Below are 22,614 nucleotides of genomic sequence, written 5' to 3' on the forward strand. Positions count from 1 at the left end.
CCCTTTGCATCTATAGCAGCTTTAACATTTTTGGGAAGGCTGTCCACAAGGTTTAGGAGCGTGTCTATGGGATTGTTTGACCATTCTTCCAGAAGCACATTTGTAAGGTTAGGCACTGATGTTGAAGAGAACCCAAAGGTGTTCTATCGGGTTGTGGTCAAGACTCTGTGCAGGCCAGTCAAGTTACTCCACCCCAAACTCGCTCATTTATGTCTTTATGGACCTTGCTTTGTGCACTGGTGGACATTCACGTTGGAACAGGAAGGGGCTATCCCCAAACATTTCCCACAAAGTTGGGAACAGGAAATTGTCCAAAATGTCTTGGTATGCTGATGCCTTAAGAGTTCCCTTCACTGGAACTAAGGGGCCAAGCCCAACCCCTGAAAAAAATCTCACACCATAATCCCTTTTCTGCCAAATGGTTTGGACCAGTGCACAAAGCAAGGTCCAAAAAGACATGGATGAGCAAGTTTGGAGTGGAGGAACTTGACTGGCCAGCACAGAGTCCTGATCTGAACCTGAAAGAACACCTTTGGGGTGAATTAGAGTGGAGACTGCGAGCCAGGCCTTCTCGTCCATCAGTGCCTGATCTCACAAATGTGCTTCTAGAAGAATGGTCAAACATTCCCATAGACACACTCCTGAACCTTGTGGACTGCCTTCATAGAAGAGTTGAAGCTGTTATAGCTGCAAAGGGTGGGCCAACTCAATATTGAACACTACGGACTAAGACTGGGATGCCATTAAAGTTCATGTGCGTGTAAAGGCAGGCATCCCAATACTTTTGGTAATATAGTGTATGATCTTCTGTACATCTGTGAGTTTGCTGGATGAAAACAGTTTACATGTTTGAGGGCAACCTCTTGGAAAATACTGTTAGGTATTAAAGTGTTCATATTTAATTTTGAGAAAAAACATGCTGGAATTTGTATTTGTACGTCATCTGGCACTTTATAAGCAGCACAACACTTGACATAAATTCACTCAATAAAAGAACTCACAGATATTTTATATTATTTACTGTATTACAGTCATAATAATGTCAAATGGATCACTCTGCCATCTGCAAATTGGCAAAAAATTATATAATCCATCACATTTTAGTCTACGTCGTGCATCCTGGCAGTTAAATAAGAGTGACATGCTCCATGTTTCAGGGCCCAAAAGAAATCCTTGTGGGTGATGTCCATTGATATGTTCAAGATTGGTTGTCCTCGGAAGGCTGACAGTAATTTTCCACGTCACCAAACACATACTTGAACTCTACAGGTGCTGTACACACCACAGTACCCAGACTGCCCTAGGCTTACTAGAAATGGGGCAGGTCCTCCTTTTCGTCGTAGTGAACATCTGTCATTTATCCAATTCTTGCGCTGTCCTTTAATACGTAAGTCACTGAGATACTTTATCCTAAAGAGCTTAGAATGAGCTAATTTCCCTTCGGCTAATTAGCACTGATGTCTTTAATTGGATGTTTATGTAAACACGGGCTCAGTGAGTCAATCCAAAACTTACAAATGAAAATAAGTTGAAGAATCTGGTGTCCAAATGTGGCCAATCATACCACGACCATTACAGCTTTGTACAACATCTCAATGATCAGAGTAGAGTTTTAGATTTGATGCAACCCCCACCCCTAAAACTATTTTTATTGTGCCACCATAGATCTTTGTGACTGCACACCTTTAAATATATAAATAAGTGTATTCTATATGTGGTGAGATCTCATAGTCTTAATAGATCTCTGAAGAAAAACATGTAAAAATAGAACAAGGGACAATTTGCTGCCCTAAAATCCTATCTTACTAGGCAGCTATGTTGCTTTTCCACATAGTAGGAATGGGAACAGTCACATGCATGCTATGGAAACAGAAATAAACAATAAAGTCTGATAAAAAAAATAGTTAGGTTGGATATTTTTAACTTTTTTCCATTATTTTTTTTTTTTTTTACCAATGCAACAAAACTGTTTTATGAATAATAAATAATTACAAACAAGGCTCTGAAACTGACAAATAACACTGAATCAGTTCAAAAGATTTACCAGCATGATAAGAAGGAACAGTTGATTCTTACTTTCTGATAGCCAGTTTCAAAAGAAATGATACACATAAACAAAAGCCAAACTTTTTACTTAAACAATCCTTTCTAGGTCATGACAGTTGCAACTCTTTTAAAGTGTATCTATAAGCAGGGCAACTGTAGTGAACTTTCTATTGGATAGGACGGGTACCTCTAGGCAGTGCCGGGACAAGATTATCCAGTGCCCAGGGCAAAGATGCCAAACTGCCCCGCCCCCCCCCCCCCCCCCATTATGTGCAAGCTTATAAGGAGGAGGGGGAAAGAGAGCACAGCCTACACCTCCTCTTGGCTCTCTCCTCTCCTTGCTGCTTTCAGCTCTGGGCTTACAGCAGTAGTAATGCCGCTGTCAGCCTCCACTCAGCCTTAAAGTAGAAGGAACTTGTGGCACCCCCATCCCTACAATACATGCTGAGCCCAGGGCAGCCACCCCTTTTGCCCAACCTTTGTCCCAGCCCTGCCCCTAGGTGCCTTCTTAGCTAACTTTGAGGGGGGCTAGGTGGCTCAAAAACTTGTGGTGGTTTAATATAGAAATAATGATTTTAGCTAGGGTGCTTGTCCTCATCTATAGTCAGGGCAACTGTGGAAAACCTTCTATTGGATAGTAGAATATTGTTCCTCTAGGTACTTCCCTAAAATGTTAAAGAAGGACCAGATAGCTCAAAAACTTGTGGTGCACTAATATGGCAAAAATAACTTCAGCAAGGGGGCTTGTCACCATCTATAGTCAGGTTAACTTTCTATTGAACAGAAGGTAGATGGGTAGGTACTTCTAAGTACTTAAAAAATTAAGAGGGACCAGAGAGCTCAAAAACCTTTGGTTAATATGCAAATAATGACTTCAGCTAGGGTGCTTGGACATTCCCCCCTCTTGTATCGCACATCTAACAGTTGGTCAGTAAGACCACCCAACACAATGAGGGGCTGTTGCGGAAGCATGGCAAGAACGAAAGTTGAGGTTAAGCACCACCTTCCTGGTTGAAGCCTTTATTGTAAAATTAGAGCTTTCTAGAACTACCCAACCCAAAGGAAGCTATTTTAGGTTCGCTGTTTATAAGCGTAGATTTTAAAATATATCTAAACCCAAAAACTAAAATTAGATATATAGCAGCTTGCCAGCTTTTTGGGGGGCTGTTTTCCTTTATTTTCCTGGTGATATTGCTAGTAGGACACATCTTGCCCTAGGGTGGCCAAGTTCACCCTAGCGCTGTATTTATAGAGGAGCAGAATTGTCACCCTAGGCTGCTCTCTCATGATTTAAACCACAGAACATGTCCCCCTCTCTTCATCTCTAAGTGGGGGCATTCTGTAGTTGAACTGTTGTAGGTGTACTGTTGAAGGTGAACTGGGTAGGGGTTTCAGAGCATCACAGGCAGACAGCACAGAAAGTTATCAGCTCTCTGGGTTTATGGCAGGAATCTATATATATATATATATATATATATATATATATATATGTTCTTTTTTTTTGGGGGGGGGGGGTACTTATCAAATGGATATAACAAACCACTTTCAATGGTATAGTTAAAAGACCAAAAGTTGGCCAATAAAATAAATTCATTGCTAGGGTTTATGTTCACCTTACAATTCAGCACCCAGATAAATCTATAGCATTGTAAAATTATTTAAACAAGTTGGTAACATTCTGTGGTTTGGCTACATACACTCTACAATCTGATATTACTATATGCTATGAGTTTGCTTGTATAAAGATCTAGGTCTATTGCAAGTGACAACTTTGCATTTCCTAAATTTAGAATTAATGACTAAGAAAACTGGAATGTAAGACAGGAAAGATTGTAACATGTGTGGCTAAAAAAGGATATTTTTACATTTACCATTACATGACAGTAGAGAGTACTCTATCTGTGATGTTAATCCATGCAAGGACAATGGGAATTCAATTATTATGTCCCAAGAGCATTTTATATCATGTTCACTCTAGTATTTCCAATATGGAATCACATATATAGGTGTCCAAGAATCATGGCAAATTATTGGACCTGGTAAAATTGCACACTGTCATGTGAGGCCGCATAAAAAATCATGCACCTCTTTCCTAGAGGTACAAGGAATTCCCTCTTTGTACAAGTTACCCACCTCTGTATAAATTAGCATGTAGGTTATTTCAGATTGAAGCCAGATTATTTGTTGAATAAGCTGTGATAGGCCACTGTTAGATTTGGGATAGTTCAAGATGCTCTGATTTCAGCTGTGCTTGGCACATAAAGTTCAAGTCTCAGAAGTTCATTGTCTTTTGATTCTTAGAGGCCACCTTAAAGAGTTTGGTCCAAACTTGACTCTTTAGATGGCTTGCCAAGGCTTGCCCATAGACTGAATGTGTTCCTTTGCTTTCATCCTGAGGGCTGCTATACTGGTATTCCTTGGGTCTATCTCTTCCAGAGGGTACTTGTCTACAAAGTTGGTGCCACACTGGTAAGGAGGTGGTGGACCCATGGATCCCAACGGTTGAAGAGCATGGCCAACAGGGTTTGTGTTCATGAATGGTGGTGGAGTGTAACTGCCAGGGAGGCTCTGTGGAGTGGTGACAAAGCCTGGCAGAGTTTGCAGGGAAGTAGTGTTGGACATGGGTGGAGAAAGCCAGGAATCAAGCTGAAGATTGCTACTGATGGTGCTCATGGCAGGCGGTTGCGGTGATCGGTTAAAAGACAGGATTGGGGAGTCTTGAAGCTTCATGGAAGTCACTTCAAGTTTCTCTTGTCGCCTCCATTTAGCTCTCCTATTCTGAAACCACACCTGTGAAAATAAAGATTATTCATATATCATTCATATTTTCTTATGACATAGTAACTGTGCTATATTTTTAAAAATACAAGTTTCAGTATGATCTACCAACAGCTTATAAAGTTTCCTGCATTTCAACATAACTTTCATTTTCATACATCCCTGATGAAGCTATGGGACCTCGTGGTCTATACGGTATCAGTTGCAAAGCAAAGTAATGATTTTATCATGCTGTGTCCAGTAACACCAGCTTTTCTTATTTATGGATACAAAGTATAGTCCTAGAAGGTGCAGAGGGCAAAGCAATTAGAGTTCTGATCTATAAAAAAAGAAATTTTATGGCCATGTTTTAACTGTTTTTCAACAGATTTTATAAGACTAGATTTCAAATGGATAAATATTTTTTTTAAATTTTATCTATCAAAGTATGCAAAAAAAAAATTAAAATTTATGACAAAATTATCATATTTTCTATAGTAAGATTGTTAGGATAATTAATTCAATTAAAATACACTGCATGTTGAAAATTGCAAATTGCATTTTTCAGTTTGTTTGAATACACAGATTGGCATAGTTTCCCAGAGTCAAAAAATAATTTTAAAATTGACTTGGATGGTGCAAATTGGCACCATCCAACTCAATTGGCATTAAACTGGAAAGAGTTTAGTTGGTCGGTCTGTCAAGATTTGTAACAACCATGAAGCAGTTGGACCCAACAAGACAACCAATTTACATGTAATTAAAATGGATTATCCACAATTGTGTGTTAATTGACAAAACTGGATGAGCTAACCAATTCACAACTTTAGGGTTGTACAATCAGAAAATCAGAAGTAAAATTTTGTCCGATGAACGATCTGCCAATTTTCTGATCATTAGTATGGTGCTTTTGGCAGCAGATTCCGAATTTTTGGATGACAAAAACTGGATTGCATGCTCTAAAAATTTTATTGTATGTGAACACAATGTCCAATTTTTGTTCAATTATCCGAAAAAAAAAAATCGTAAGAGTAAGACTACGCATGCTCAGAAATGAAAGAACACATACAAAACAATTCAACACATTACATCACTTCGGAAGTTGAATTCTGTTGTACGAGAGTTTTCAGATGTTAAGTAACCTCTGAGGTGTCCGTTTATGAAGCAGTGATCAGTGGTGATCCCGAGGATCACCGCAGATCACAGTCCATAAACAGTTTATGAAACAGTGATAATCGGGGGAGAACATGTTTGAACTTGTTCTCCCGCCAATTATCTCTACACACGGAGAATCCTCATTGAATGACACAGAAACGGCCAGTTTATGAAGCGGTGATCTCACTGCTTCACTGGCGATCTGTGTCAGAATTCACACTCCCAGGTTCACCAGCTCAGAGGTGGTGAATCGGGGAGTGAAGAGGAAATCTGGGGGGATCTGAGGGGGAAGGAGGAAGTTTTTTAACTTCCTTATGCCTCGTTCAGACCCCCCAACACTGTAAGCATGTCCCCCTGTCATATTTATGTGTATACATATATATACATATATACATATAATGTGTATATATATATATATATCATGTGTGTGTATATACATGTATATATAATGTGTGTGTGTGTATACATATGTGTATAATGTAGGGGGACTCGTTATTTTATTAACATTAATCCAAGCCGTTGAGCGGTGATAATTTATCACTGCTTGATAAACTGACATCTGGTGCTGTAATCTCGTAAAGTCTCACGAGATTCCAGTATCAGGAGCCGTTCTCCACTGTTTGAAGCATTTGTAGATCTCTTCACTCCTCCAAAGGTGAAGCGATCTACACCGCTTCATAAACTGGCACACAGAGGAGAAAGATCTTCACTGTGAATGCCGGAGAACGAAGCAGTGAATAGATTTCACTGCTTCATAAACAGACAAAATTGATGAAAATTCGTCCCATAATCTGATCGTTGCTTTACTGTGTGTGGCCAACTTTAGAAACTTACTAATCAGTGAAGTCAGTGTGGATGATTTGCTACTGTTAGTGAATAAGGCAAATCTGTGATCATTTAGAATACCCAATCATGTCAAAGGAAAAAAAAAAAAAAACACTGAATTTTTGCTAACACATGATTGGCTGTTCACCATATATGATGATACATTTGTCCCATTTGCAGTAGACTGATTGTTCAACCCCTAAACAGCCCATTTTTGCAGCTCAGTTCAACAGGGACTAAATAATTCAAGGAACAAGTCTTCAAATCCAGGGTTGTCCCTAAATAAAGGATGGGGCAGTTACACAATTTACAAAACTCCTGGTATTACAATCTGCAGTATGGCTGCCAGAGGTATGAAAATTGTGTAAAATTTTATATTCTTTGTTACCCATGGAAACCAATAAGATTCCTTCATTTATTATAAAACCAAAACTTTAAAAATGACAGTTGCTACTGGCAACAGAAAGTTTTTTCATTTAGCAAACTTTGAAGCATCAGATCTTAAGAGGTTATCCATCCAACCCCCCAAAAAGATAGAATGTTGGGATTTGTAGCTCTGCTACTCCACAGAATTGCCAATAAGATCTTGAACAAAAGTGCCAACCATAGTTGAAAAAAAAAATATCTATCTATCTATCTATCTATCTAGCTATCTATCTATCTATCGATATATATATATATATATATATATATATATATATATATATATATAGATATAGATATAGATATGTATATAGATATAGATATATATATAGATCTCTCTCTCTCTCTATAGATAGATAGATCTAGATATAGATATATATATAGATATAGATATATATCTATATATATCTATATCTATATATATATCTATATATATATATATATATAGATATATATATATATATATGTGTATATGTATATGTATGTATGTATCGTATCAGAAAACTGAAGTGAGCTTAGCAAATGAGGTACAGCTGTGATTAATTTAAATATCAACAAAAGTGCCAACCAATGTTGAAAATGTTTTATATATGTATGTATGTATGTATGTATGTATCTTATCTGAAAGCTGAAGTGAGCTTAGAGAATGAGGTACAGCTGTGATTAATTTAAATATCCAATCGTCTGCAAATTAAATTGAAAAATATATATATTTTTTTTTCGTGCATATGATAAAGTTATTGAAGTGAACACTCCTTCACCTTATTTACTAACTAAACTCTCCCATTTAGCAAACCAACCTCCCTGTTTACTCTAATTACTGCACGTCTACAGTATCTGACATTTTGCATTCCTGATAATTTGCCCATAACTGCACATTTCCCAATTACACTTCAGATGCCCAATGTCAATGAGAAATTCTATTTATATTATGATTAAGTATATACTATTATCACTATTCATTTTAGCATTTTGTTTTGCGTTTATTGAGATGGGACCATCAGCAATACTCATACAGGTTTCACTTGTCTTCTAGAATCTTGTGTATTGTGTCCATGTCTCTCCATATACTACATTGTTTATTTGTGGTTCTATGTCTGGGTGCCCACCATCCTGTACTATAATCCTACAGCTATCTGAGAAATATTACACTGACTACTACGTGGAAAATATTTTACATGTATGATATTTGTCATTCTCTGTTTTTGTTTCTTATTATAAAATAACCGAAACGTTTCTTTTGTTGAAGGTTTGTCTTTACTGATAGTGTTTACATCCGAAATTCTGGTACGAAATAAATCACTTTTTTAAAAGTTATAAACAATTTTTATACAATATTTGTATCGCCTATAAATGAAGACATTACCATTGACATAAACATGTAGTGGCATAAAATATAATTTGAGAAGTAAAAAGCTAAATAGAAAAAATGATCGAGTTTAAATTAATGTGTCTAGTTTAAACAACAGATAATTGGTGTAAAATACATAGATTTTATTATCCATATTATTAATATTATTATCGTCATCAGCAGCAAAACGATGCTGTTGTTGTTATTATTATTACTGTCATCATAATAACAAGGATAGTATTATTATTATTATTTTTAATAATAATAATACTAATTTTAATGTTGTACTGATAGGTAGTTTTATGTAATAAATAAAATAAGAATTATTGTTGTTAGCGTAAAAAAATGCCAGTTTCCTTGGCAGAAAAATACTGGCATGAGAACAACTTTTTCCTGAAGTTAACTGTGGGTCATATATACGAAGGGATCACATCCCCCTTCAATCACCTCTTCTCAAAGGAAAATAAATTAGTTTAGGTAATCTTCCAGAATTGAGGTACTCAATGTCCTTATTAATTTATTTTGGTTGTTGTTATTTAAATTCCCTGCGTTGTGGTTTATTTTCTCAGTGTTGTAATTACTTCCTCTTGCAGAGGCACTGTGGAACTATAAGTCCCAGCAGGTCCTTCCAGATAGAAGGCTGAGGACACACTGGCCAATCGCTGAGGCTCCGGGTAACGTCTTGCAATGAAGAAAAGACCCATAAATTGTCTTTGCAACTTTGTTGCAATCTACATATATCGTTCTAGCACAAATCACTCAACAGACCATGTGTCATGCCTAACATTTGTTTTAGGAGTTTACAAATATATTTTACAAACAGGCTCTATGCAGATTTTTTTTAACAGTTTTTGGGTATGAAACTTATTATGTCACTTTATTTTGCTGTAGGATGAATATCAGCTTTATTGGTAAAAATGTGTTAATAAAAATAGAAACTTTTTCATTCAGAACAACTTATTATGCTCACTTTAAACACCCAATCACAAGTGGAAGGATCAAATTAAATAGGCTCCTCTAAAATTATAGGAAGGAAGGGAGGGAGGAAAAGAAAGAAAGAAAGAAAGAAAGAAAGAAAGAAAGAAAGAAAGAAAGAAAGAAAGAAAGAAAGAAAGAAAGAAAGAAAGAAAGAAAGAAAGAAAGAAAGAAAGAAAGAAAGAAAGAAAGAAAGGTTTATCCAAAGATATATTAGGTCATGCAATACGCTTACTAGTATATTTTCTCACATCTTGTTCGTTTATTTGTAATGTATCACTTTAATTCTTATAGCTCAGGGGTTGATTTACTAAAACTGGCGAGTGCAAAATCTGGCGCAGCTGTGCATGGTGGCCAATTAGCTTCTAACTTCAGCTTGTTCAATTAAGCTTTGACAGATAAAAAACTTGGGAAGCTGATTGGTTTCTATGCAGAGCTGCACCAGATTTTGCACTCTCCAGTATTAGTAAATCAACCCCCCAGTACTTCCCTCAGGAATCCCCAGCTGGTTATGTTTTCTAGATATGTTAACACAATCATCCCACTGATTACTCAATACAGCTATGCAGCTACCTGGAAGTTCGGAAAACCTGCCCTGCTGGAGTCCCTTAAAGCAGCTCTGCTAAAAGTGAAGGGGAATACTGGGGATGAGGATAGCTTTACCCCTCCTTACCTGCACCCTGACTTCTGGCAGATTGACCTTCATGGCCAGCTCCTCCCGGCTGTACACATCGGGGTAATGGGACTTCTCGAAGGCCCTCTCCAGCTCATGTAGCTGGTAGGTGGTGAAAGTGGTTCGGTTCCTCCGGTGCTTCTTCTTCGGCTGGTCATCATCAGACTTGTCACCGTTACCGGCGGACAGCCCGGGGCTCAGGCACTCGCTTGAGCTCTTACTGCAGTAAGCATCTAGGAATCAAATGATATTCATGTCAGTGGTTTCATGTAGCGCCAACAGATACTGTAGGGGAGTAAAATGAACTACCAGCCCACTCCTCAGGGGACTCACTGCTTGGGTTAGATAGTTTCAATAGTTATTACAACTCGTTCTAGTTCTTCAGAGACTAAACACAAATATTAAAAAGATTACAAAAAAAAAGCGAATAAAAGACAATATAATACCAAAGAAGACAACATAGCTACATAGAGTTAATATATTGTAATGTATATAGCATAGTACAGCATAATTCATCCAACAAATGCTAAATATTTTTCATCCATTATGTATTAATGTATCAGGTTGTTACAATATTTGCAGAACAAGATTTCCCATATTGTATAAATAACAACAAAGTAATACTGTTGCTCATATCAATATAAAAAAAAAAATCCACCAAAACATAGTGAGTAAACACAACACACCATACATGATATCAATATAGGATCACTATATGATATAAAATGAAATAACTTTGGCTATAATCTAGGGATAATCCGATACCTTACTATCTTGAGTTATTTTATATCCTGATATCAGAGTATATAATTATATACACATATATGCAGCACCTACAGCCACAGTATAATAAATTAGAAAATAATCGGGTGTAATTCCGATTATAAAAAATGACTTCTGGAAACTTTTTAGAGAGCTCCTAAAAACTGAACACTCAATGATTATATTTATAATATTTAAGTTATAAATAGAGAGAACAATAGATACAAAAAAAGAGAGAATAATTCAAAGCAGGGCATTAGACACTAAAAGAAAAGCTACAATGTATTATCAATTAATCAGTAACATGAATACGATGTAGCATATTATGATATGTTCAAATGGGATGAGTATGTTCTAATTTCTATTCCTAATCTGTGGTTCCTAGTATACTAACTATAGCATAACAAAAAGTGATAGAATAATGTGTGCTGCAATAAAATAAAACATTTTTATCTGTGCAAAGTCGCATCAACTTTAGGCTCAGTTCACAAAACTAACATAGCAGGATTTTATATATATATATATATATATATATATATATATATATATATATATATATATATATATATAATACAGGATTTCTATAGCGCCAACAGTATGTGTGTGTGTATATATATACAGATATAGATATTATACAGCACAAACAGTATATATATATATATATATATATATATATATATATATATATATATATATATATATATATATATATATATATACCATTTAAATTAAAAAAGTGACAGTTATAGTCCAATGAGGTTTGAAAATGAAAATCACGTGGTTTAAATTAAAGATTCTTATCTTTGTGTAAGGCTTCATGAACTGAGTCTGAGTATTAAAAATGAACTTTAGCATGATATGATCAAACTTTCAGCACGTTATTGAAACTATATGAGCAGGGTGGGAGTGAATACAAAAGTTTCAAAACTAACATACTAACATAAAACAAATATTAATAATTAGAAGAAATCACATTCTTTGCTTTTTTGCCCCTTTTGTAACAGTCTGATAATACATTATGACGATGTAGCATTGTGGTCTATAAATAAAGTATTATGTAACATGATAACAGCACCATTGGAAGTATGATACAATTATACAATATGATGCAACCTATTACTACAATAAGATGATATTATATAATACTGTCTATATTATGAAGTTGGCAGAGACTTACCCCCATAGACATCCTCCTGTCTGTCCTCCAGCTGGTTCTGCTGGGGTTGTATCTCCTCAGCCATTTTGATCAAGCAATGTCTGGAAGCCCTTTTCTCAGCCTCCTTGCCATTCCTGGGACTGCCCTCTGCCTGGAAGGAGCTCAGGATACCGTCCTCTTTGGAAAATCCCAGAATGGCCTCAATGCTGTGAAATCTGGAGGTGTTCCCCACTGGACTCCTGACCAAGTGTCCAGACAGAGAGAAGCTCCCATCAGCCATCAGGGAAGGGCTGTGAAGATGCATTGCTCTTCCCTTGTTCTTTTATCTCCAGGGGGTAAAAAAAAATATGACTTGTCTTGTTCCTTTTCCAAATCAGAGCCCTCTACAAGTCCACTTCTGGGTTTAGGGCCAGTTCCAAGGCAGTGACAGGCGAGGCCACCTACAATGAGTTATTTATTTTTTTTTTTTAAAGAGACAGAATTCTGTCTGCTGCTAAAAATGGGAGACAATGCTTGGGAATTTTCAGATGGGCTCCCTGGCTGAAGAGGCTGCAAATCCCTAAGAAAGGCTGAATCCTCTAAGCCGGCTGTGTGTGTTTGTCAGCTCCTTCTGCCTGAGTTCTTGGTGAGTGTCTGTCCTTGAAGAGCCCAGGATCAGACTCTGACAACCTCTCAGGAAGGAGTGTCTCACAGCCCCAGATTGCACAAGACTTTTAAAGTAATTTTGTTCTTTGTGGCTGAGTCAGCTGCCCCTGCTGTGCCATCCAAAGCTGTCACATCACCATGAAATGAGGCTTTTGTCTTTTTGGGGCCAGTACCTGCATGAGATGATGCTCTTTGAAGCCCCGCCCTAACCCCCCCCCCTTTTGTACCTCCCCCCCCCCCCCTTCCCAGGCCAGCAGAATGAGAGTGCCTAGTTCCTTCTGCCACTCAATCTGTATAACCCCACCAGACAGCTCCTGTCCTGACAGGGTCCGTGTTCATTTAATAGGTGGCCGCTTTGCAGGGTTAGCTAGCTGGGCATTTGCGCTAATTGAGCAGAGCCCACGGGCTGACAGATGTCTCTGGGCAATTATCAAAATGGTTTATCAATTATAAATGGGATTTATTAACATAATCAGATTGAGCCCATAAAACAGCTTGTTTTCACACAGTCTGCTAATAAGGCTTGCAGTTAATTTAGTACATACACTTTAAATGATTCCACTGTTGGCTGGGCATTGGGCTAAACTTCTAAGTATTGTTTTCATAAACTGCTATATTACTATGTATTGTTTATATCGTTTGATAATATGTTTTATATAATATATATATATATATATATATATATATATATATATATATATATATATATATATATCATTATTATGATTATTATTATTATGATGTATTGTTGGGCTAAACTGCTACAAACTATACATACATACATATATATATATATATATATATATATATATATATATATATATATATATATATATGTATGGCTCTTTATAAATATGTCAATCTATATCATACACACATATATAGTATGTCTATCTATCTATCTATCTATCTATCTATCTATCTATCTATCTATCTATCTATCTATCTATCTATCTATCTATCTAATAAAGCATACCTTTAACACTAAACTACATGTATACAATTAGTATTGTGGGCTAAGCTGCTATAATACCTATTGGTAAATAATATATTTTATATACTATATATATCAGAAAGCATACCCTTAACACGAAAGTATATACAATTATTTTCTGATTTTTTAATACTTTTTATTTAATCTATCTATCTATCTATCTATCTATCTATCTATCTATCTATCTATCTATCTATCTATCTATCTATCTATCTATCTATCTATCTATCTATCTAGATGTGCTCATTACTTTCTTGCTGGTTCCTGGCTCTACTGAGTGCCCGGGTCACCTTTGAGAAATAGAGATGATACATTCAGCGTTATACAGTTTTGGAACACTGAACATTTTTTCTACTTTTCAGCCCATCTTATTATGTTATCAGAATATGCCATTACAGTTTTTAGACCGATTCATTCTTGCTCTATATTAGTCTGAGATTGGATCCAAAGTGGTCACCCTGGTATACTACATCCCCCTTCACATGTTAATCTGTGTGCCCAGAGGTGGTTTATAAGGACCCTAGAAAACACCCCTGGTGTACAAAAAGTGATAGAAGGAGATCTCAAGCGTTTTCAAATAAAAAATATAATAATATTCATCAAGGAAACTTCCCTAATAAAATAAGCTTGTAATTCCCGAATCCCCAACAGTTTGCAGCAAGTTCTTCAGGGCTGGCAGAGGGATGTGTGAGAATGGAATGGCATGCTGATTAACATGAGACACACATCCAGATATAGATATTGTTAAAGTTATAATGGCAACGATACAATAGACAGCTGGGAGTTGTTCGTTTTAATTATTTTAAATCTATCTAGTTAACAAAAAACTGAAGGTCACCTGCAGAAGTAGCAATGGCTTTGGATCCCATACCAAGCTTCACTAACTGAATGAATAAATGAAGTCGCTTTCACAACACCCTTAAACGTATTCTGTGCACTAACCTCAAACAAGGATACATTTGTTTTATGATGAACATGAAGAATGAAGGTAGCAGTGCCAAAGAAATGAAATTACAAAATTGGATGGCATTTGGACAGTTTATGTAAGGATCATAAGTTTGGTAGCTGTTATAGAGACATTGAAGGGCATGCAGTCAAAGACTCTATGGATGGATAGATGGATCTGATGGATCTTTGAAGGCCGGCTGGCCATCAGGAAGATGGCAGATAGGTGGAAGGATGGAAAGAAGGGCTGACAGATAGATGGGTGGGCATGGCATAGATTTGGTAAATAGTTGCAATAGTAGACAAACACACAGGCAGAAGGATGGACAGGTAAAAATAGGCAAGGTTGGATAGATAGATAGATAGATAGATAGATAGATAGATAGATAGATAGATAGATAGATAGATAGATAGATAGCTCAATCTAGATATATACAGCTATAAGAGCGCTCAACCTAGAAATTGAGCAGTTTATGGACAGTACAAGGTAGAAGGGTTTATGTTGGAAAGCTCCAGTTCTGCTAATCGGATTGTTTTGGTCTTTATGCAGATGTCATGATCAATGGAAAACTAAACAAATCTGAACCTATATGTATATATATGTATGTGCAGATGACAGGAGCTGAACAATACATTGAGACAGGGTCCATACCCCTGGAATCCAGATCTAAATGCAAACAATACCCAGAATTCTCTGTTCTTTCTTTTTCTTTCATACAGTATGATTGGTAAAAAGCTTGTGCTCACAGCTGTTCAATGGCCTGTTCCTGAGTCACTGAAGCAGAACAATGAAAAATGCAGAAATCAGTTATTTTGTAAATATTCAACCCATGCTTTATAAAATATTACTGATATTCTATATATTATGATTTTTTAATTTTTTTTTAACCAAAAATATTGCATGCTCATTAATTCTTAGATGTGGTGCCTGCATTAGCTGTCCTTTTTGCCCTCTTTTCCTTTACCTTGCAATCCAGCCAGTAAATATGTTATTCTGTAACTTCCCCTACCTGGCCTATCTGCAGGGCTGGTGCAAGAATTTATGACACCCTAGGCGAAACCTCATTTTGCCCCCCCTGGCTCCACCCCCTTTGCCCTGCCCATGTATAACCCACCTATTTAATGAAGCGCCCATCAAATGCAGCCTACCAGCGCCCATTAATGAATGTTTACTTTCTTCCATTCATTCGGGAGTCATGACACAGACACAGTCCTCTGTCGCTGCTGCGCCTCTGACACTATGTGCCAACGGAGCAGCGGCTGCCTGCTGATGCTGAGACTTAGTTGCTTGCTGCAGAGAGAAGAAAGCAGGAACACTAGTGGCCGGGCGCCCTAGGCAGCAGTGTCCCACTAGGCAAACTAGGCGGCTGCCTAGTTTGCCTAGTGGTAGCACTGGCCCTGCCTATCTGTGCAGCCTAAGTGGCCTTTGGAGGGTTGAGATAAACCATTTATCACTGACAGGGATGCTTACAATGCTCAGCTTTTCCTAATATATGTAAAACCTTTGAAAGATAACTGTTCCTGCTTAAAAAGTGCTTGTTGGAGCTCTGTTTTAATTTGTTCAAATTCATCTAACACTATCTTCTCCCCAGACTGACAAAGCTGGCATCCAAGGTTGTCCCAGTTGCTCCTCCATCCAGAGTGGAGACACTCTAAGGCCCCTTTCACACGGGCAGACCGATCAGACCCTCCAGTCTGCGCTATGGAGTGGTGGGTGTCAAGAAGACATCTATTCTTTAACACTCGGCAACATCTGAATTGTTCCTATTTGCTAAAAACAGACAGATGGGGATCCATTCCCCATCCGTTTGGCAGAGCAAATGGCAGTTGGGTGTAAACGGATATTTACAACCGACCGCCCATTGAGAAGAGCGGGCTGTGTCTGTGTCCGCCTGCATACGTTTTTGTAAAGCTGCATTGTTGTATGAAACGCATGTCTATGTGATACATTTTTACTCTTCTTTTAAATGTGTTATAAAATAATTTTTTGATATATTTTAAATTTTGTGATAATCTGATTTTTTGGCACCTTAAAAGTCCCTCTTTTTCTCTCTTCAAATTGTCTTCCAATTGGGATACCGTGCCTTTTTTTGGCCCTTCACTGCCCAATCCCCAAATTTTGGAAAGCTAAAAAAAAAAGCTTGATTGTGCAAAGATTGTAACGTGTATAGTGACTTTAAGACAGATGGTACTACCGCTGGAAGACTTAACCCCTTCATGACCAGGTCATTTTTTGCTTTTTGGCACTGCGTTACTTTAACTGACAATTGTGCGGTCATGCAATGCTGTACACCAATGAAATTTATATAATTTTTTCCCCACAAATAGAGCTTTCTTTTGGTGGTATTTGATCATCTCTGACATTTTTTATTTTTTGCTCTATAAATGAAAAAGTAAAAAAAAAATGTATATATTTTCCTTACTTTCTGCTATAAAACACTTTCAATAAAAAAAATGAAGAAAATAAAATTTATTCAGAAATTTAGACCAATATGTATTCTGCTACATATTTTTGGTAAAAAATGAATAGCTTGTACAAACTATGGTATATATACTGGAATTTTTATTTATTTATTTATTTTTATACTAGTAATGGCAGCGATTAGTGACTTATAGCAGGACTGTGATAGTATGATGACACTTTTGACACTTTTTGACTCTTTTGACACTTTGTGGGAACCAGTGACACTAATACAGTGATCAGTGCTAAAAAGATACACTGTCACTGTACTAATGACACTGTCTGGGAAGGGGCATAGCTCCCAACTGTCCCTGATTTTGAGGGAATGTCCCTGATTTGGAGCAATGTCCCTCTGTCCCTCATTCCTCCTCATTTGTCCCTCATTTTTGTCTGATCTATATAGATGTATATAACATGCACTTTTTATCTATCAAAAATTGTTTCCCAGTGCTAAACCTTTCATCTGATTTCTAAATTGCTGCATTTGCATTTCCAAAAGTCAATATAAAGGAATAGTAATTGTAAAAAAGCACTTGTGGGTTTAACCAATCTTGTTTTTTTGTACAATTCTCCTTTAAGGGGTCGTGGCAAAGGGTGTGTCCTATGCCTGCATACTTTTGCTGATAGGTGTCCCTCATTCCCATCTCAAAAAAGTTGGGCGGTATGGGAAGGGGTTAAACATTCCCCTAACAGTGCTTAGTGCATTCACTGTGAGCTGTTTTTACAAAGGGATGTTCCGTTTTTTTTTCCCCTGCGTTAGAGAAAAAAAAGAAAAAAAGAGAAAAAACATTGCTGGCAATAGAAAACAGTGAAAAAAAAATTAAAAAAGAAACAGAGTGCCCCCCCCCCCCCCCCAATATCCATACCAGACCCTTATCCGAGCATGCAGCCTGGCAGGACAGGAAATGGGGGGGACAAGCGAGCTTTAGGGCAGGGGCATTGTAAATGATCACCTTGTAAAAAAAAAACATTAAGTTTAAAATAGAAAAGAAAAGCAAACATATTTGTATAGATATAAAAACACACATAATTTTTGTCCCCCTTTTATATAAGTGATCACATTCCCTCTGTTTTCAGGTGCATAATAGCTGGGGGGGAGGAGAAGCCACAGCACACTGAGCTTCCCAGTGAATGGCTGTTGTGTGGGTACGTGTCAGGACCAATCTGATCATTGGAGGAGAGCAGGCTGAGTTCCCAGCATAGCTAGAGAACTGACAACTATATGCCTAGTGTGGTCAGTTTTTAATAGGAAATCAGAGGGACTGGCAGGAACACCGTGGATTTCACATAAAGGAAGCAATACAAAGAGAACAGGATACTTTCCCGAACAAGTAGATGGTACAGCAGGCACTTATCAGAAATATGAAGTTACATAGTAGGTGAAGTTGAAAAAAGGCACAAGTTCATCAAGTCCAACCTATGTGTGTGATTATATGTCAGTATTACATTGTATATCCCTGTATGTTGTGGTCGTTCAGGTGCTTATCTAATAGTCTTCTGAAACTATCGATGCTCCCCGCTGAGACCACCGCCTGTGGAAGGGAATTCCACATCCTTGCCGCTCTTACAGTAAAGAACCCTCTACATAGTTTAAAAACCGCTTCCCGCCTGCCGTACGCCAAATGACGTCCTCGGCTTTGAGCGGGGATATCTGAGTGAGGCCTGTAGCTACAGACATCATCCAGATATCGTCTTTTAGAGCCGGTGAATCAGCGCACCATAAGAACGATCATAGCGGCTGTTCCGCCGCTTGATCGTTCTTACGGGAGGCGAGAGGGGACGTCCCCCCCGCCGCCCTCCGGTGCTTGTACCGACTCACTTCTACGATCGGTGAGTTGGTCACAGGATCTGCCAGCCCCTGATGTTTAGCATAGAGATTTCTGGTGGACCAGATGGGCGCCGGAGTCTCTATGATCGTTCGGAGGCCGGGCGCGATGTTATGACGTCACGCCCAGCCTCTGTATTAAAAAAAGCGGCGCCGCTTCGGCTGGGAAGCGGTGATCTTTTTTTTTTTTTTTTTGATTTCAGGCCTCTAAGCCTCTTATTGACCCCACATCTCACTGTAAAGAGGACCTGTCAAGCTTATTCCTAGTACGTTCCTTGTAATAGAAACAAAAGTAATTAAAAAAAATTTGGGGGGAAAAAAAGTGTCAAGCTAAAATAAAAAAAGTAAAATTAACAATAAAAAAAAAAAAAAAAATTACAGCGCCCCTGTCCCCATGAGCTCGCACGCAGAAGCGCATAAGTCCCGCCCACATATGAAAAACGGTGTTCAAATGTGAGGTGTCGCCGCGAACGTTAGAGTGAGAGCAAAAATTTTGGCCCTAGACCTCCTCTGTAACTCAAAACATGTAACCAGTAAAAATTTTTAAAGCATCGCCTAAGGGGATTTTTAAATAGCGAAGTTTGGCGCCATTCCACGAGCGTGTGCAATTTTGAAGCGTGACATGTTGGGTATCTATTTACTCAGCGTAACTTCATCTTTCACGTTATGCAAAAACATTGGGCTAACTTTCTTGTTTTGTTTTTTTTATAAGCCCAAAACTGTTTTTTTTTCCCCCAAAAAACGCATTCGAAAAAGTTGCAATGACCGCCATTGTATTCTCTAGGGTCTCTGCTAAAAAAAACATAAATAATGTTTGGGTGTTCTATGTAATTTTCTAGCAAAAAAAATATGATTTTTACATGTAGGAGAGAAATGTCAGAATTGGCCTGGTAGGCAATTGGTTAAGGTTAAACCTCTTTTCTTGTGTGTCTTGTTAAACTCCCTTCCGCGAAAAAGTTTTCTCCCTATTGTGGGGTCACCAGTACGGTATTTGTAAATTGAAATCATATCCCCACTCAAGCGTCTCTTCTCCAGAGAGAATAAGTTCAGTGCTCGCAACCTTTCCTCATAACTAATATCCTCCAGACCCTTTATTAGCTTTGTTGCCCTTCTTTGTACTCGCTCCATTTCCAGTACATCCATCCTGAGGACTGGTGCCCAGAACTGGACAGCATACTCCAGGTGCAGCCGGACCAGAGTCTTGTAGAGCGGGAGAATTATTGTTTTATCTATGGAGTTGATCCCCTTTTTATTGCATGCCAATATTCTGTTTGCTTTGTTAGCAGCAGCTTGGCATTGCATGCCATTGCTGAGCCTATCATCTACTAGGACCCCCAGGTCCTTTTCCATCCTAGATTCCCCCAGAGGTTCTCCCCCTAGCTTATAGATTGCATTCATATTTTTGCCACCCAAATGCATTATTTAACATTTTTCTACATTAAACCTCATTTTCCATGTAGTTACCCACCCCAATAATTTGTTCAGATCTTCATGCAAGGTTTCCACATCCTGCGGAGAAGTTATTGCCCTGCTTAGCTTAGTATCGTCCACAAATACAGAGATCAAACTGTTTATCCCATCCTCCAGGTTGTTTATGAACAAATTAAATAAGATTGGTCCCAGCACAGAACCCTGGGGCACTCCACTACCCACCCCTGACCATTATGAGTACTCCCCATTTATCACCACCCTCTGAACTCGCCCCTGTAGCCAGTTTTCAATCCATGTACTCACCCTATGGTCCTTACCAACGGACCTTATTTTGTACAGTAAACGTTTATGGGGAACTGTGTCAAATGCTTTTGCAAAATCTAGATACACCATGTCTACGGGCCTTCCTTTATCTAGATGGCAACTCACCTCCTCATAGAAGGTTAATAGATTGGTTTGGCAAGAAGGATTCTTCTTGAATCCATGCTGATTCCTGCTAATGATACCGTTTTCATTACTAAAATCTTGTATATAGTCCCTTATCATCCCCTCCAAGAGTTTACATACTATTGATGTTAGGCTAACTGGTCTGTAATTCCCAGGGATGTATTTTGGGCCCTTTTTAAATATTGGTGCTACATTGGCTTTTCTCCAATCCGCTGGTACCACTCCAGTCAGTAGAGTGAGAAGTGGCAGATGTCCAATACATAGGCCAACGGAAAGGTGAGTATATACAGTACATGCTTCATTTACAGCTGAGCTTCAGTGATAGACTCACTTTAAGGACAACACCCATGTTCCACCATTCCCACCAATGAATGTGGTACCATAACACACTTTGTGTGATACACATTCTTTATCCTCAGTAACCTGTCCTCACTATCATTTTAGCTCACAAGAAGTGGAAAGGACTAATTTCCAGTGAGATCAACAGGTATGTTCTGTACTTGCTGAAAAATGTCTTAGCTTAAAAAAAAGAAACTTAGTGCAGTCATCTAAGGAATGGAATGCTGCAAAACATAGCATTTTTTTTCTTGGGTCTAGATATGCTTTAAAGCAGGTGTGCTTAACCTTTTGAAGAGCGAGGGCCACTTAAGTAATTTGGTAACCGGTTGAGAGTCACAATGAAATGAAATGGTTCAGAATTTCTAATTTATCTAGAATAGCATAATTAATATTTTCCTCCTGCAGCCGCTGAATGCCGGTGGGAGGAAGAGGAGGAGAAGCAAATATCACTCCTTCTGGGACAGGAACTGGTGCTACAGAAATAGCATCAGCTTATGTGGCTCATGCTCTCGCCTGTTTCCTCCGCTGCCGGCTCGATGAACTCTAATGCTCTGGTATGGTGAGTCAGCAAGCCCTGATCTTGATCAATGCTTTGCTGACTCCGGGCATACGCTTCCCTGGTTTTAGGTCGTGGGCCACATCAAATGGCTCTGAGGGCCACATGTGGCCCATGGGCCACAGATTGAGCACTCCTGCTTCAAAGTATTCCCCTAGACAAAACCTTGTTTTTTAAGTTTTGGATACATTAGGAAACAGACCCTCAAACATGTTTTTAATGCTATGTCCCCTTCTTCTAGTACTGGTGACCATTGCCACTGAATAAAAATTCAGAGCTGTACACAGAACAAGAGGTAAAGGGAACTTGTTCAATGGGGACTGTTGGGGAATCTGTTCTAGGAATAGCTGTCTTAAGAAGGGAATTGCGCTCAGTTTGGGAGATTTCCTCTAACTTTCTGTTAAGTTTCTCGGAAAAGAAAGAAAGTAAAATTTATCCAGTGTTACACAAAAAAAAAAAGTGACCAGGCAGAGTTTTTAACCTTTCTCTAGTCTATCCAAAAAAAAAATGATTCCCCCGAGCATAAAGCTTGCTTTGCACATTTCACATAGTTTGGAGTTATGTAAAGATTGTAGAGGAGGACCTATTGGATGCCATTTAAGAAACGTTGCACCATGACAACCATGCATTTGAGGTTCTCTCTGAAGATTATTTCACTATGGGAAATGTGAGTTGCATCTTTTCTTTCTAATGAAATACAGTACCATGAAGATTGCAAGCAAACAACTGATATTGGTGCAAAGCAGAGCTCAAGTTATTTAAATGAAAGTTAAAAAAAAAAAAAATTAGCCCATAAGTTGTAAATGAAAAAAAAAACAGCTTTCTCTGCAATCTGCCTCTGTCCCCTG

The 22,614-nt window shown here is 38.1% G+C and overlaps 1 protein-coding gene across 1 annotated transcript; it reads right to left on the reverse strand.

The window, feature by feature from the left end:
• Window positions 1-1,002: 1,002 nt before the first annotated feature.
• On the reverse strand, window positions 1,003-12,911 carry RAX (retina and anterior neural fold homeobox). The gene is made up of 3 exons (XM_073620621.1): window positions 12,145-12,911; window positions 10,206-10,438; window positions 1,003-4,836 (listed from the first exon to the last, which is right to left on the reverse strand). Exons 1-3 carry the CDS (start codon window positions 12,425-12,427, stop codon window positions 4,384-4,386), a joined length of 969 nt encoding a protein of 322 aa, XP_073476722.1. The 5' UTR covers window positions 12,428-12,911; the 3' UTR covers window positions 1,003-4,383.
• Between the last annotated feature and the right edge of the window lie 9,703 nt (window positions 12,912-22,614).

The sequence above is a fragment of the Aquarana catesbeiana genome, linkage group LG01, assembly GCF_042186555.1.
Source record: "Aquarana catesbeiana isolate 2022-GZ linkage group LG01, ASM4218655v1, whole genome shotgun sequence".
NCBI classification, from domain to species: Eukaryota; Metazoa; Chordata; class Amphibia; order Anura; family Ranidae; genus Aquarana; species Aquarana catesbeiana.

Bases quoted from the DNA above. Each gene is read 5' to 3' on its own strand.
- RAX (XM_073620621.1), bottom strand. From the start codon at position 12,427: ATGCATCTTCACAGCCCTTCCCTGATGGCTGATGGGAGCTTCTCTCTG. The intron at 10,439-12,144 runs GTAAGTCTCTGC...TTTGATTCCTAG, and splicing joins ACAGGAGGATGTCTATGGGG to ATGCTTACTGCAGTAAGAGC. The intron at 4,837-10,205 runs GTAAGGAGGGGT...TTATTTTCACAG, and splicing joins TGCCAGAAGTCAGGGTGCAG to GTGTGGTTTCAGAATAGGAG.